The 17,489-nt window shown below is 42.5% G+C and overlaps 1 protein-coding gene across 1 annotated transcript in view; it reads right to left on the reverse strand.

The window, feature by feature from the left end:
• The window catches only part of PREP (prolyl endopeptidase), a 136,391-nt gene that overhangs the window by 18,319 nt on the left and 100,583 nt on the right, over positions 1-17,489 (reverse strand). Inside the window, exon 11 of the mRNA XM_047761696.1 lies at positions 2,225-2,361. Within this exon, the coding sequence (XP_047617652.1) occupies positions 2,225-2,361 (137 nt within the window). The remainder of the gene's footprint in view (positions 1-2,224; positions 2,362-17,489) is intronic.

A 17,489-nucleotide genomic window follows, 5' to 3' on the forward strand; every position in this document is an offset into this window, starting at 1 on the left:
TGAGTTACTGTCGTGGCTCAGTGGAAACGAGCCCGACTAGTATCCTGAGGACTCTGGTTTGATCCCTGGCCTCGCTCAGTGGGTCAAGGGTCCAAAAAGAAAGCTCTTTCTGAAACAGGAATTTAAAACAGGTTTTCCATTTTCAGAGAAACTGAGACAAACTAGGTGGGATGCGGGTAGAGGAGATCAAGGATACAGACCAGAAAATAAGAATGCAGTGCCTAGGACTGCTAGACATCAACAGAAGAAACCCTAGCACAAAGCTTCTAGGAGAAAGTTAGTTCCATTGGAAAATTTGCATTTTATGTTTTCCTCCTTCTCTTCTCCTCTGACCCTAACAGTACTGAATGAGGCTAGCTTTCAATGTGCTGTTAGCTAAAATTAATTTTGCTTTGAGAACTTTCTGAAAATTTTATCTTTCTTTCTTTTAGTAACTGGGGAAACTGCAGGCTTCTGCAACCTGAGGCTGTAGATGGTCTGAGTGCTAATTTCCTGGATGTTCGGGATGCGAGGAAAGGAGAGTTAGGGTGAGTGATCAGAATACACCCATGTGGCTCTCTCTCTTCAATATTTTTTTTTTTGGGGGGGAGCGTCTTTTTAGGGCTGCACCTGTGGCATATGGAGGTTCCCAGGATAGGGGTCGAATCAGAGCTGTAGCTGCTGGCCCATGCCAGGCACAGCAATGCCAGATCTGAGCAGTGTCTGTAACCTACACCACAGCTCACGGCAATGCTGGATCCTTGACCCATTGAGCGAGGTCAGGGATCAAACCTGCATCCTTATGGATATTAGTTGGGTTCGTTACTGCTGAGTAACGGACATTTTTCATGCACCTCAGATGGTCTCTACTGAAACTATCAGCATACCAGCTGGGTTCTGGGACACTTCCTTACTCATCTTTGATTCCTGACCCAGAGCAAGCTTAGTAAATACTTGTTGCACAGATGTGCTCAGGCAGTGTTGTCTTGCTCCAAGCTCCCTGTGGGGACTGAGGCAATGGGGCTCAAGTGCAGTCCTCTGACTTGTTCGCTGGATAAAACACATGTTCATGCATTTCTGTGACTTGAAACTGAAGCCTGTGTTTCATCACTTTCAGTGATAAGAGGGGCAAATAATGACACATTTCATTTTTTGCTGTTAAGGACTAGGTAAAGCTAATGAACCACTAGCTAGTAGCTGATGCACAGACTAATAATGACAGAATAAATATGGTCCTACCATACAGACATGGATGTACCAATGCAAAGGCAAATCTCACTGCCTGGGGAACTCTCTGGCAAGAGATGAGCAGGCCATCTGTGGGCTCAGACTGGGGCTTGGTATAAAGAAGGCACCACAGAATGTAGCTTCCAATCAGTTTCCCTTCAATTTACTCACATGAGGATGTCTAAGAAATCTTCCAAAAATATTGTTCTACATGATGATTTCATACCTTCATCAACTCTTCACTAACAAAAGGATAAAATCAAACTCTTTCCCCAGCTGGTCAAAGAAGCTCACAACTTGGCAATAAACCACTTGAGGGCAGGGATTGCATTTCAAATCTCATCAGGTCTGAAATAACTAGCAGAGTGCTCTGCTGATATCAGTGCTCAACTTAACTCCTTGATTTTATTCAAAATGCTCAAAATTTAAAAATCATTAAGAATTTGCTCAAATTCCATTTTACACTATGAATGGGATAATAAAATCAATAGCAAATGTAAAAAATGTATGTTTTTTTCTCCCCGAACACAAGTTATTAGGAAATACTCACAGAAACAGTACAGAACAATTTACAACGGTTGAATAGAGTATACAAAAAATATACTTGGGCTGAATATTAAGAGAGCCTATTTTAAGACTGTGCTGCTGAAAAACAGTCATTAGCCGAAACATCATTCCTCTGGAGAGAACCTCAGGGCAGGGGGTGGCAGCAAATGACAAACACAAGGGGGGAGCTTCCTTTCTTCTAGGCCTCACTTGACACTGACCTTCTTCTGCAGCCTGGCAGCTGGCCTCAGCATCAAACCATTTAGTGCACTAAAGATGCAAAATTAGCTTGTCATGATCCTGAAACTCCTGACACTCCAACGTAGGTAGTTAACACATAATCCTGCCTCTTTTTGGAAACAACCAGCAAGAAACAGACACTTAAATGTATGAGAAAAGCACGATGCAGCAGACCAGTCTCTGGTTCTCTCCACTGTGGAGAGAAGATCCGCTACAGCTGAGGTTCCCTTACCTGTAGTTGGGAGTGATGGATATGTTGAAGCCGCCGTAGCCATAGAGGAAGGCAGGATGAGAGCCATCCAATTTTATGCCCTTTTTATGGACGATGAACATGGGGATCTTTGTACCATCCTTGCTAGGGTAGAAAATCTAGGACAAAAGAAAGCAGAATAGTTAAGGGTTAGCATCCCTGAATAGACACTTGCATGCTCTTACATGGGAAAAACAGGAAGAGAATTTTCTCTTCAAGATGCAGAGCCGCACAGTGAAGATCCAGCACCTCGCAGCAACTAGCTGATGGTGAAGAATCTTTCTGTTTTCAGGGAGACAGTGTGGAGTAGTGAAAACAGTCTTGAATTTGAATTCTTATTCCATAACGATCAAAAGCTAGGTGACCCCTGGGAAGCTGTTTATCCTCGCTCCACCTCAGTCCTTCCCTAAAAGGTGACTGTCACACCCACCTCCCAGGGTCTCCTCATGGCCCACGGAAGAGAAGAGGCCTTCAGTTCTCTGTTCACTCCCAGCCTCCCGCCCCAGCACTGGAAGTCAAATTTAGCTCTTCTGCCAAACAATCCAATCCAGGAAGACTTCTTTTCTAGGACAGAAATTTCATACTCGATTTCCTCTCTAAATGTGAAGACTCAACTTTTCTTCATGTCCCTATGTTCAGGTATTAAATAAACGTTAGCAACAACATGTATTAGCTTAGAGAACAGAAGAGGAACAACTTAGAAATCCTATTGTTCCTAATTAAACAAAGACACCTTGTCCAGTATTAGCAATTAAGGCCCATGAGACCTTTCGGAATCTGGGCAACCTCAGGCCGGTTAACATTTCTACCTTCATTACTTTTTGGATAAAAGGAATAAGAGGAGTTCCCGTCGTGGCGCAGTGGTTAACGAATCTGACTAGGAACCATGAGGTTGCGGGTTCGATCCCTGCCCTTGCTCAGTGGGTTAACGATCCGGCGTTGCTGTGAGCTGTGGTGTAGGTCACAGACGCGGCTCGGATCCTGCGTTGCTGTGGCTCTGGCGTAGGCTGGCAGCTACAGCTCCAATTAGACCCCTAGCCTGGGAACCTCCATATGCCGCGGGAGCGGCCCAAGAAATGGCAAAAAGACAAAAAAAAAAATTAAAATAAAATGAAGTAAAAGGAATAAGAGAATAAGGATTAGGAAGAGAGCAAACAGTCAGCCACAGACAAAGCCCTAAGTCACCAAAAGCTGATAATCGTTTCTTTCAGATAGAAAATATGTAAATAGCTTTCTCTCTGGGCAATCCTGCTGTCTTTATCCCAAATGACACCTGGAAAGTGCCCCAGCCTAGAAACCTCTTGATGACCTCACATGTCACAATCAAGGACAAAAGCCTCTATACTGAGTGTGACTTGAAGCCATATTCTATCCAAAGCTTTTAAAGGTACAGGTGCTATTGTAAAGTCCTTTGAAATGAACAGTTGGTGGGCACGGGGGGGAGGCAAGGTAGATTTGGAGAAAGGCACTCCAGGGCCACAATGAATGCCTGCAAATCTGGTCATTTTTTGAAACCTGCCAAGTAGTATAAAAAGCATTTATTTCTGACTTTGGAGAGAAACACTAAGAGGGATGTAAATTTGGCAGTTTAGGACTCATGGAGAATACACTGCAGAGTTCAAGATGATCAGAGGTGACACAGTTGTATTTAAAGCTAATGCCAGTCAGGAGCCATGAAGACAGTCACTGTGTGTGTGGTAAAGTAAATGCAGAGTAAGAGGAACACGTGGTTGGCTGGGGCCAATGAGCTAAAATAAAATGCCTTCAACCAGACTTGGGGACGATCTGGAACATTCTTACCACAGAAGCAATGGCATTGAAGAGGCGGAGGGCCAAACTGTCTCACAGGATTCTACCGATACTGAACAATCTATTTAAAAATGAGTGTTCCCTCCAGTTACCTAACTTACCACCTATCCTCAAATCCCACCCCGGGCCCCATCCCTCTCCAGTCCTGCTAAGCCCTCCTCAGGCAACACCCTCCCTGAACCCTCTGTCAGCTGGACGGTGCACCTCTGTCCCCACTATGCTGACTCTCAGACCCTCCTGCTCGTAAAGTGCACCCATCACCTTGGCTATAGCTTGGCCCTTAGAACTTGAAACTCTTCTGTAAGGAATTCACATTTTCCTGTGACTCCAACTTGTTCTTTCTCCACCTCCCTCCCTTCCTTCCTTTTTTTAAAAGAAAACTTTTATTACAACATTCTGTCCCTTATGTTGCTCCACTGAGCTTTCCTGCACAGCCTGTGACCCTTAGCCAGCCCTTTAAGTGTCACTAATGCTTGAAATCTTCTAATTCTAACCTAACCCACGGGGTTCCTTTCCTCCTCTGGGCTGCTGGGCACTCAGGAAATGCCAACTCACTTCATTACATATTAGTAATATTGAACACATGGGCTCTGAACGTATGCCTTAGGTCTTTTTTTCTTTCCTCTAATGAATTTACGTTTTTTTCCCCTTGACTTTTCTTTCCTATGTCTTTCCCAAGTGTCTTTCTTATGCCTATTTTTTTGTGCCTAATTAATACCAAAGGAGCTGTTCTCAGTGTTTTCCATTTTCTTCCATTCCCAACACTGCCCACTGTAATCCCCTCCTCTTTGTCCCCGGCTTTGCCTATCTTCACGGGGGCCGTCTGTGTGGAGTTCTTGAAAGACCTGCCACCAACTTCACTCACCCTCTATGACCTCAGAGAAAGAAGGACCACTTGTTTCTTACCAAGTCCACCACCCTCAGAATCTTCTAGTTACCACAACTTTTCCTTTTTGTACTGTCTCCCTTTTTTGGGCAAACAAACAGACTCAAATTTCTCCTATCCCATATAACTAAAGAAAAGAAACAAAATCTTCTGTACTGCCCTGTTGGCCTCTCAAGCTAAATTTCCATCTCATTTCCTTCCTGATGAAACCAATCCACAGTAACCTACACCCACAGCTCACAGGTCCCCACACCTCGCTCAGTCCTGTCCCCAAGAGCACCCTTTCAAAGGGCATCAATGAATATTTCCATCCTTCTTGTACCTCCATCCCTGCCTCTATATATAATGATGTATATCCTTGCCAATGTTTTCATATGCTTATAACAAAACCTCTATTTACACATATTCATATACACAGGTTAGTATTAAATGGCGATAGAATCAGTCCAATGTCAGGCTACAACTTCTGCCTCCTTTCTTACCAAGATATGAAATTCTTTCCAAGTGAGGACACCCAGACTTATTACATCAAAGGCTATTCAAACTATTCTTTGTTTTTCTGCTAATCAAAAATGATGGAGTAAGTCCCTTTTACATAAATCTTAAGTACTTATGCTATGATTTTTCTTTTTCTTTTTTTGGGGGGTCTTTTTAGGGCCGCAACTGAGGCATATGGAGGTTCCCAGGCTGGTGTCAAAATGGAGCTTTAGCCTGTGGCCTATGCCACAGCCACCATAATACCAGATCCAAGATGCATCTGTGACCTACACCACAGATCACAGCAATGGCAGTACCAGATCCTTAAACCACTGAACAAGGCCAGGGATCGAACCTGTGTTCTCATGGATACCAGTCAAATTCAGTTCTGCTGAATCACAATGGGAACTCCTGCTATGATTTATACAGGATATATTTTTAGACATGAGCCAGCTAGATTAAAGTGTATGTACATTTAAAACGTCAATAGATTCTGACAAATAATTCTCTAAAAATGGTATATCAACATAAGCTCTTAATGACAGTTATTACCTAAGTGTCAATTTCTCATTAGCAGTGGATGTTAAGATGGATTTTAATCTTCGCTAGTCTAAGAGGCAAACATTACCATCTCATTATCATTTTAAGATTCAGTTTTTAAGTTACGAGACATTTTCATGTTACTGTATAGCTCTTCCTCAGAAAACGAAGTGTGCCTACCATTTCGTGTGTTACCTTCTCATTAGTTTACAGAAATTTTTTTTTTTTTTTTTTTTGCTTTTTAGGGCCACACTTGTGGCATATAGAAGTTTCGAAGATAGCAGTCCAATTGGAGCTACAGCTGCCGGCCTACACCACAGCCATAGCCACATCAGATCCTAGCTGTGTCTGCAACCTACACCATAGCTCTCAGCGATGCTAGATCCTTAACCCAGTGAGCAAGGCCAGGGATCATACCCGTAACCTCAAGGTTCCTAGTCAGATTTGTTTCTGCTGCACCACAATAGGAACTCCCAGAAACTCTTCTTATATTAAGGATATTTACCCTTTTTTTTTCCTACCATACATTTCGTTTGTATTTCCTCCCCATCCACATAGCCTGTTTTTAAACTTTCTTTGTGGTTATCTTGAATATAGATGCCACACACACACACACACATATTTATGTATATACATATATATTTACGTATATGTGTGCACACACACACAAATAGATAGGACTCCCTCACTCCAAGTTGTAGAAAATATTTTTTTGTATTTTGAATTTTTATATTTATAGTTATAACCCAAATGAAGTTTATTTTTACATATAGCCTAGTATCTAACCACTCTTCCCCAAATGGCCAACTATTACACCAGAATAATTCTTTTCCCCACTGTTCAGAAATGCCACTTTTGAATTAGTTTCTGCCCAGGCCTCATCCATTTCGATTCCTATCTGGCAACTGCTTCTTTGGCTTCCAGGTTGGAATATTTCTCTAACTCTTTTCCAACTTTCCCAACAGATCTACTACTAGCTCTTCCTCCTGCTGCCAAATGCATTGTTTTGCAGTTGTCTACTTTTGGTCTTCTCTTTTCTCTGTGAATTCCCTACCTGCCATCTCACAGAGCTCCAGTAAACTACCCTGGGCTAAGGACCTTCATTCTACACTGGCAGGTCCCCATGAGGGGCTGGTTAGGAAGCCCCTCTGGCTGCACTGCTCTGAGGGCTATGGTTGCACACGGTGGGTGGCCTGTCTGCATCCACAAGCCAACGTGCTCTAGGAATACCTGGTAAGGGCTCCTCTTTGGGGCCTCTCGTTTTGGCTAGCAACAGGGGTCCCTTGTCACACCCCAACTGCCAACTCTAGAATAGCATCCTGTGTCAAGGACCCCACCCTCAGGCACCAATTCATCCATTCCTCTCCCATGTGTACCGGTGACCCCGCCCGGCTCCCTCTGCTGCACTAGTCTCAGCCTACGTGGTTTCCTGACTCCTCTCATTTATTAAAAAGAAGCTGTGGCAGGAGTAATAGAACCCTGGACTATTATTAGTAACATACACTAATCACAATGTACTTTTTATATTTATATCATACAGAAGCCATGGGTGCTTGATGAGGAGACAATTGCTGGAGCTTAAACCCATGGGCGTGTTCCTATTATTCAACAGTTTATTGCTACAACAACACTCAGGTTCAAGTTAAAAAGCAGAAAGGCTTATTATACGTCATTCCCTCATACTTGTAACCAAATGAGAGTGAACTGACAATACACATCCATTCCTTTAGAGTGTCCATTGTGGGCACAGCCCTGTACTGAAATGCCAAAGCCTTCAGGGGCCCCTTAGTGGACAGGAAAACAAAGTGCTCACATGGGATCTAGCAGGCAGCCACTTGAGGAACAGAAAGGCTGTCCGTCACCCAGGGCCAACTGCTCACGCCAAGCTGACCCCCACCCCCCGCCCCCCCCATCTTCCCCGATCCTGTTAGTGACAGAGCAAACACTTTGTGCGGCAGAGCCAGTCCAACCAGGAGCTGGTGACACCGACGTGAGCCCCAGGGTCTTTGCCTGGCACACCTGTCCACCTTCACAGACACAAGCACCACCAAAGAAACTGAGATGGACAGAAGGTCTTTAGAAGGACCCATGAGACCTCATGCGAGGGACCCTCTTGGCATGTTTCTATGTGTCCCCTTCATCAGGGACACCACAGCCGAAAAATAAACAAGACCATGATCAAAGCCACAGTTATTCTAGACGTGAGTGAGCTGACCAACTGATCGAACACTGAATTAAGAAAGGTTCCTTCCTTAATCTAGTGTTCCTCCCTTTTAAAACTTAAATTCTTCATTGCGAGACACACAGCAGCATGACAATGTTAGTCCATACTTAAAACCAGGACATTCAGCACAACAAGGTGATAAGGAACCAGACCCCCTGGGAAGCCCAGGCCACTTCTCCACAAAGGATGGAGATGGGTATTTTTAAGCAGTTGTGAGACTGTGCCACCTGGGGAAGAAAGCTGGTGTCAGCTCTTTCTCAGCCCTAGGATCATCCCAAATCCTGGGGAGAAACATGAGACCACTACTCTGAGACCTCATCTAGCTGGTCACCCTCTTATTTTACAGCGAGAAACCTGAGATCCATGAAGCTAAGATAACGGCCAAGGTAACACTGCCAGTGCCTATAAAATGATCACCTAGTCCCAAAGTAATTCACTTCAAGCTGTTACTTCCTGGAAGCATCTTTACTGGGTGTAATTATGTAAACTTTTGCAAATGTTAGAACCTTTGGCATAGGTATAATAGATCCTCCTTCCCCCAAGACAGTGATCACCAGTTTCTGTGGAATCTAGGGGACAAATATTTGGCCAGAGATATCATACTTTATTTACTTTTCTGTTTCTGTCACCCTCTTGAAAACATTCAATCCAGACAGAGGGGTTATTATTACTATTTTTAAGGCAAAATGAAGTCTGCTTATAAAGATCCTTATCCCAGGAGTCATCAATGTTAAAATCTTGAGGACAGAAAGAATATTAAAACAGTAACAAAAATCCCACTCTCTCACACCATTCTACTAAAAAATTCAATTGTATTTTTAAAAGGCACAATTTACTTCAGAATGAAACAAATATACTTGAGAGAACATAAGCAAATTAAAGCCAACTTGCTAAGTAATCACTTTAAAGCAGCTCCTCATTTTGCACATTTAAAACCAGATGCTAATGAATGACTGTTTCACAGATAAGCATTCACTGATCTTTGAGATGAATCCTTTAAATTAAAAAACACTTGAGGAAAAGAAAGAAAAGATTTATATAATGTACCTCATCAAAAGTGTCAAAAATGAGCTATTCTTATTGTCAAGTATGACAGTGCAGAAGTATCACCAAATATAGAGTGCTTTTACTCTGGAAGTGTGTTGGCACAGAGGGCACTCCCTGTATGTATGTCCAGGTGTCTTAACATGTGAACCTGGTTTCTTACAGATGAAATAAAAGCATATTCCTTTAAAGGAAAAACAGGAGCAAGGGAATGTAACAAATCAAGGTTCCGTTACTGTTCTTCAGAATGACATCAGCGAGTTCCCATTGGGCTCAGTGGGTTACGAACCTGAGTAGTATCCATGAGGATGCAGGTTTGATCCCTGGCCTCAGTGGGCTAAGGATCCGGAGTTGCCCTGAGCTGTGATGTAGGTTGCAGAGAAAGCTTGGATCCTGTGTTGCTGTGGCTGTGGTGTAGGCTGGCAGCTACAGCTCTGATTCAACCCCTAGCCTGGGAACCTCCGTATGTTGCAGATGCGGCTCTAAAAAAGCAAAAAAAAAAAAAAAAAAAGAATGACATCAGTCATGAAAAGATCACCTCTCTCTCTACCGAAATGATTCCTTTTCTTGAGATATATTTAGTAATAAAATCAATCTTGCTAACACATTTGAACATGTGTAACCATTTAACTTCCTCAAACAAGTGATCTTCACCCCCACAGTTTGCTCCCTGAGGCAAACGCCAGGACTCTCCTTATCACCGGTAATGGGATGTGCTCATCCTCAGAAGATGAAGGAAAACTGTAAAGTGCAAGCCTTTCGCAGAGGAGAATGTCTGGTGACAGCAACTCCCACCTAATTTTAGAGGCTCACAGGTTGAAAGGAAAATGTTCACGAAAGGGTGCTGAGCTTCCCTTTTCATCAGACCTGACAGAGGCCACTTGTGTGGCCTGTGCTGAGTGTGGCAAATACATGTGACGAGGAGCAGAGCTGCTCAGAAATTCCATGCTCAATGCAGACAGGGAACAAGACATTCCATCACCAAAAGAGCTGGGCAGAGGGCAACCTCTGTGCCCCATTATCTTGTAAGACAAGTGGATGCAGAACTGTGAGGAGGCCCTGCACATTTCTGTGCTTAGGTTAAAAATACCAGCCCGGCACTGGGAGGCTGTAATCCTATCTCTTTCACAGACTTGATTTTGGAGGGGCGGGAGGAGTTTAAGTTACCTCTGGGCAGAAAATATATAGGGGAGTGTCTACTCTGGATTGTTTTAGCTTGCATTCCAAAGGACAGCTAAACACTTTTGTACCACCAGAGATGTAAAGAACTCCTGTGAGGCACCCCTATGACAGCAAAGTCAGTCTATTTAAAAATCCACTTTGCCTTTTGGGGCACTTTTTAAGTCCCAAGAACGTACTAAGTGGTATATGCAGAGTCCCTGCAGAAATGCACCAGCTCTCAGAGGCTCAGCTATCTGTTCTTTGAGATAACAAACCTATTTCCAGGCTCAAACTGTGCAGCAAGATGTGAATTAGAAAGTGGAAGGTTCTGAACACAAGTAAAGACAATGGTACTGGCAGAACAGGAACATGACACTGATGAGCTTGGAAGAGTTGAGAAGTGTTCAGGTATTTAAAGGTAGTAAGACATCTGGGGCTGTGATGAAAAACAGGATTTGACTGTGAGACAGAAAAGCCATCTTTTGTTCCACTGCTCTGATCTCTTTGTGGTGGAGGCAAACACAGAGACATTTCCATCGAAGTGAAGGACCTACTCACTACACGCAGAGGTCCTGTTTTGTAACAGAGATCAGTTCCAAGGACGCACTCACAGGACGCACGCTGCCCTGTGCTGAGGCTTACTACAAGGGGGTCAGGCTGCACAGGGAAGGCACGTGTGTTTGCTTTGTTCTTCATTAAAACGGCACGATGAGTCCACCTTCAGGATTACGAGTGTTGCACTGTGTGCATTCAATAAACATTTGCTGAATAAATAAATGAGGTAGAACTCCATATTAACCACTTTTTCTGATTGCATCAATACCTTATTTACCAGCTTGCCTCAGTTCTTCAGGCTCAAAGTCACCCTGGCTGCCTCTCACATATCATCTTATCTCTCCCTGCCTATCCACATGGAGGCCTTGTTTCCTAACAGGACTCTTGCTTTCAATTTGGGGAAATCTGCTACCAGATTAATCTTCCTGATATTAAAACAACTGTCCCCCATTTTTGGTCTTTTTTTTAGGACCACACCCAAGGCATATGGAAGTTCCCAGGCTAAGGGTCAAATCAGAGTTGTAGCTGCTGGCCTATGCCACAGCCACGACAATGCCAGATCTGAGTTGTGGAACTCCTCAACATCTATTTATGATAAAAACTCTCAACAATGTGGGCATAGAGGGAACATACCTCAACATAATAAAAGCCATATATGATAAGCCCACAGCTAAAATCATACTCAATGGTGAAAAACTGAAAGCTTTTCTCTAAGGCTAGGAACCAGACAAGATGTCCATTCTTGCCACTATTATTCACCATGGTATTGCAAATCTTAGCCAGAGCAATTAGACAAGAAAAAGAAATAAGTATCTATACTGGAAAAAAAGAAGTAAAACTGTAACTGTTCTCAGATAACATGATATCATATAAAAACCCTAAAGACTCCACCAAAACACTATTAGAACTAATCCACAAATTTAGTAGTGGCAGGATACAAAATCAGTGCACAAAAGTTTGTTGCATTTCTTTACACTTATAATGAACTATGAGAGGAGTTCCCGTCATGGCTCAGTGGTTAACGAACCACCAGTATCCATAAGGACATGGGTTTGATCCCTGGCCTTACTCATAGGGTTAAGGATCCAGTGTTGATGTGAGTTACAGGGTCGCAGATGCAGCTCAGATCCCAAATTGCTGTGGCTGAGGTGTAGGCTGGCAGCTACAGCTCTGATTGGACCCCTAGCCTGGGACCCTCCATATGCTGCAGGTGTGGCCCTGAAAAGACCAAAAAAAAAAAAAAAAAAAGAAATAACTACGAGAAAGAGAAATTAACAATCCTATTTGCAATTCCATCAAAAAGAATAAAAGACCTAAAAATAAGTCTGAGGGGGTTAAAGACCTATATATTGAAAACTACAAGACATTAATTGAAGAAACTGAAAAAGATATAAATAAATGGAAGGACATTCCATGCTCATGGACTGGAAGAATTAATATTGTTAAAATGCCCATATCATGCAAAGTAATATACAGATGCAATGCAACCCCTATCAAAATTCCAACAGTATTTTTCACAGAAATGGAAAAAAAAAATCTTAAAATTGGTATGGAACTGCAAGAAAGATCCTAAATAGCCAAAGCAATCTTGAGAAAGAACAAAGCTGGAGGTAATCATGTCTCTAGATTTTAAACTATATTATAAAGTTACAGTAATCAAAGCAGTATGGTACCAGTATAAAAAGAGACACATAGATCAATGGAGCAGAACAGAAAACCCAGAAATAAACCCATGCTCATATGGTCAACTAATTTACAACAAAGGAACAAGAATGTACAAGAGAGAAAGGACAGTCTCTTCAACAAATGGTGACTGGAAAACTGGACAGCCATGTGTGAAAGAATAAAAATGGATCACCATCTTACACAATACACCAAAAGTAACTCAAAACAGACTAAACACTTGGCCATAACACGTGAAACCATAAAACTTCCAGATGAAAACATAGTTGGTAAGTTCCTTGACATGGGTATTGATGATTTTTTGAATCTGACACCAAAAGCAAAAGCAAGAAAAGTGAAAATAAGTAAGTGGGACTAATCAAACTAAAGCTTCCGCATAGCAAAGGATGTATAACCTTTAGACCATCAATAAAACGAAAGGGCAATCTACTGAATGGGGAAAAATAACTTCAAATCATGTATCTGATAAGGGGCTATTCTCCAAAATACGTGAAGAACACATACACCTCAATAGAAAAAAAGCCAACAATCCAATTAAAAAATGGGAAGAAAAAAATGGGCAGAAGATCTGGATAGACATTTTTCCAAAGAAGACATACAGATAGCCAACAAGTACATGAAAAGATATACAACATCATTAATCATCAGGCAAATGAAAATCAAAACACTGAGATATCACTTTACCTGTTAGAATGGCTATTATCAAAAAAGACAAGAAATAATACATGTTGGCAAAGATGTGGAGAAAAGGGAACATCTATGTACTATTATTGGTGGGAATGTAAATTGGTGCAACCACTATGGAAAACAGTATGGAGGTTCCTTAAAACAAACAAACAAACAAACAAACACCCAGAACTATCATATGATCTAGCAATACCACTTCTGGGTATTTATCTGAAGAAAATGAAAACACTAATTAAAAAAAATATATATGCACCCTTATGTTTTGCAGCATTATTTACAATAATAGCCAAGACATGAAAATAACCTAAGTGTCCAACAACAGATAAATAAATGGTGAGATACACAAACACACATATACAGGAGTATTATTCAGTCATAAAAAAGAATGAATCTTGATATTTGAGACAATATGGGTGGACCCTAAGGGCATTATGCTAAGTCAAATAAGTGAGTCAGAGAAAGACAAATACTCTGCCATCTCTCTTACATGTGGAATCCAAGAAAACAAAGTAAAAAAAACCAAAACAAAACTCTGCTCATAGAGAAAGACTGGTGGTTGCCAGAGCTTGGGGGTGGGGGAGAAATGGGTGAGCTGTTTTGTTTTGTTTTTAGCTTTAATACATTGGATAAATTTTTTTTTTTAAAGAAAAAACTCCATACAAACACAGCAGTCGAGAGTCTTGCATCAAAATGCTTGTAAGCTGAAAAGTAAGAAAGTATAAATTAACTCTGGTTGAGGTACTTAAGAGACTATATAAAGCGTGGATAAAGTCCCAAACTTCCAACTTATTACTAATGAAAAACACTGCACATCTGACATTTTCCTCTGTGTGGCTGTTAATCTATTAATTTGGCAATGCCATGGCAGATGAGCTTTACGGCTCTTAAACTGTTCAGTTATGTTAATTTACTCATTAGATGGCACCGGCATCATAAATATCCAACAAGAACACTTGTAATCCATTCCAAATCTTCATTAACTCAAACCTACAGCAGACCACTTTTTAATTTTATCACACTAGAAAAATAAAATTAATAACCAAAATGTTGAAAAGACAAACTCCAGCCAGACTGTTGAGTAACAGACAAGAAATGTGCAGCTTACCAATTTGTGGCTGGCAGTCATGCATCCTTAAAAGCATGAACTTTTAAAGAGAGACAGATGTTAGGAGAAAGCAGAGTGGTGCTTCTGCCATCAAGCAGTTTGTGGTCATGGGGGCAGGGGGGTAATAAAATAACCTGCACAGAGTGGCCCTGAATAGAGGACAGTGTTGGCAAAAGCCCCAGAACCAGGAAGCTGGCACAACTGTCCAATTACCGTTTTCCCTTTGAACATCCAAAGGAAAACTGCAAAACACTGAGGAGCAAATGCACACAAAATAATCCAGTTGCAGAAAAATGAATGACTGGAATACTGAAAGGGTGAATTTGGAAGTGAAATTCACATCACAAAGCTATTTATTTATGAGAGTTTCTGCTGGCATCCAATACTACCATTACACTCGGATCTACTTCTACCTAGTTTCTCAGACAACCGACATACAAACCACCAAAACAGACCCCTCAGGTGAGTAAGAGGTAAAAAAGAAGCCCATCATAGATGATTTCACGTCACTTTAAAAACCATCATTAGGAAGCTCATGAGTGCGCAGTGCCTTTCACTCCCCCCAATAGGACAAGTAGGCCCAAAAGTGGACTTGTGCTGGCGAGGATGGGCTGCAAAAGGGTGGCCAATTAGAAGGGACAGAACAGAGGCCCAGAGGCACAAAAAGCTACTGGAAGGCAACTCACCAGGGGGCAGAGAAGAGCAATGGGGGAAAAATGAAGGCAAATCACAAAGTTCAGAAATCCTCCCGTGAAGGTACAAGCACCATTCTTCCATGTTTTCTGTTCTCAACTTGGCTGTGTGAATGCTTTATATGTGTGCAGGAGGATGACAGTAACAGAAGTCTTATCAGGGAAACCGTATATAATCTTTTTTTGATGGCTGTGCAATGCCTCCTACTGCCTTGTTTACCCCAGTGCTATCAGGGAAGAAAGATCTTTTCATTGAAAAATATTCTAAAATATGGAAATAATACACTTTTGATCCTACATACATACCCCTTTTTTATTATCACCTGTCATCAAAACAGTGCTAAAGCTATGAAAAATCAAAATCTAAGAAAAATGAAACTTAAGATGAACAATTAAATCACGTTCATGAAGACGTAGAAACTGAAGACAGATGGCATTCAGGATGGTGAATGGAGAACATTCAATGGTTATGAGGCACTGGGGCGGGGGTGGGGGGTGCAGAAAAGCTGGCTACAAAGACGGCACACCGGAGTTCCCGTCGTGGCGCCGTGGTTAACGAATTCTACTAGGAACCATGAGGTTGCGGGTTCCATCCCTGCCCTTGCTCAGTGGGTTAACGATCTGGCGTTGCCGTGAGCTGTGGTGTAGGTCGCAGACGCGGCTCGGATCCTGCGTTGCTCTGGCTCTGGCGTAGGCTGGCAGCTACAGCTCTGATTAGACCCCTAGCCTGGGAACCTACATATGCCGTGGGAGCGACCCAAGAAATGGCAAAAAGACAAAAAAAAAAAAAAAAGACAGCACACTGAGTACAAAAACTTTTATTTAGTAAATTTTGTGTAGTATCTTTCCTGCCTAGTAATCAACCTACACAGCCCAGGGCTGTAAAGAGACCCCTCACCTCCCTTAGAAGGGGATGTCCCCTGGCTTCACTCACAGACTCTTCAGGCCACTGCCCCTGACTTGCTGGATGCTCTCCCTACCAGATGCTAGTGGCCAAGCCCGACACTGACAATCCACAGCCATGACTCCCCCGCCTCCTTCTCAAAACTTCTCCCCTGTGATGCAAGCTCTCCTGGCTCCTCTGGTCCTCTCTGCTCTCTATACATACTACTGGGGTGCTCAAGCTGTGCCCAGATGCCATCCACCACCACCCTGCCCACATTCATGACTCTCCCTGACTTCCTGACACCTGGTACACACCCCATGTACCTTCGGCTCAGGCCCTTTCAAGGGCTCCCCACTGAATAGCATAAAGAGCTCACCCCGTTTGGGTTATATCAGACCCTTTGCATTTGGGCCTGTCTCCTTTCCAGGCTCATCTCTTGCCACCGGGCTGCAGCTGTGGTGCCGAAGTTAGTGCTGCTGTGGACAAGCTTTCCTCCCTCAGAACCCTGGCCCTGTCTGCCCAAAGCCCCTTTCCTGGAAGCTTTCTTCCCACGAACAGTCTTAGATGCTCCCCATCCTCTGAGTTCCCACATGACCTCTGATCAATTTAAATCTAACTGCTAAAAATCTTTCATTGCATCCCCATTTCCCTAGTAAATCCTAGCCTTTCCTTATATTCCCAGCACTGTCAGATGGAAGGCAGCTGCTTAATACGTATTTGTGAAATAACTTTTTATTTGCTTAAGCAATTGTTTCACCCAGTCGTTCTTAGATACTCGCTGTAATCTCTCACTTGAAAATTTCATTAGTTAGTAAAACTATCACTGTCTGAAGCATCCTTTGTCTTCTCTCGGAGGCACAGAGCCTTCTGGGACCTCACATGGACTAACACAGCCTGGAAACACCTTACAAGAACCAGACACACAATCAATAAAAATGGTGAGAAGTGAAGAAGGAAAGGGAAACTGAATGCATGAAATAAGAGGCTGCTTTAGAAACAAGTTAGTGGGACTTTCCTGGTGGCCCAGTGGGCCAAGGATCCAGGGCTGTCACTGCTGAGGGTTGGGTGACTGCTGTGGTGAGGGTTTCATTCCTGGCCTGGGGACTTCCACATGCTGTGAGAGCAGACAAAACAAAACAAAACAAAACAAAAAAACAGAAAACAAGTTAGAAAAGCCAAAAGCCACTTAAAAGAAAGTTTAGCTTCCCAAGTATGGAAAAAGTAGTAAAAAAAATCCAAAGTAAAGATTACAAACTCTCATAAAACAGAAGGAATGGGGTCAGTTGAATTTACATGTTAGTAGAACTGCTTTTTGTATTGCTCAACTTGTCTAAAAGGTTCCCAAACATTTGCAGGCAGGCATCAACACATCAACAACATCATAAATGTGTACTAGGACAATATAAAGAAAATTTTACTCTGATGCTCTAAGAGGGAGGACAGTGCTATTTCCTGCTTTTGGCACCGACTATGACTCAAAATAGTCTTAAAAGTCTAG

This window comes from Phacochoerus africanus, chromosome 2 (assembly GCF_016906955.1).
Source record: "Phacochoerus africanus isolate WHEZ1 chromosome 2, ROS_Pafr_v1, whole genome shotgun sequence".
Classification (NCBI taxonomy): Eukaryota; Metazoa; Chordata; class Mammalia; order Artiodactyla; family Suidae; genus Phacochoerus; species Phacochoerus africanus.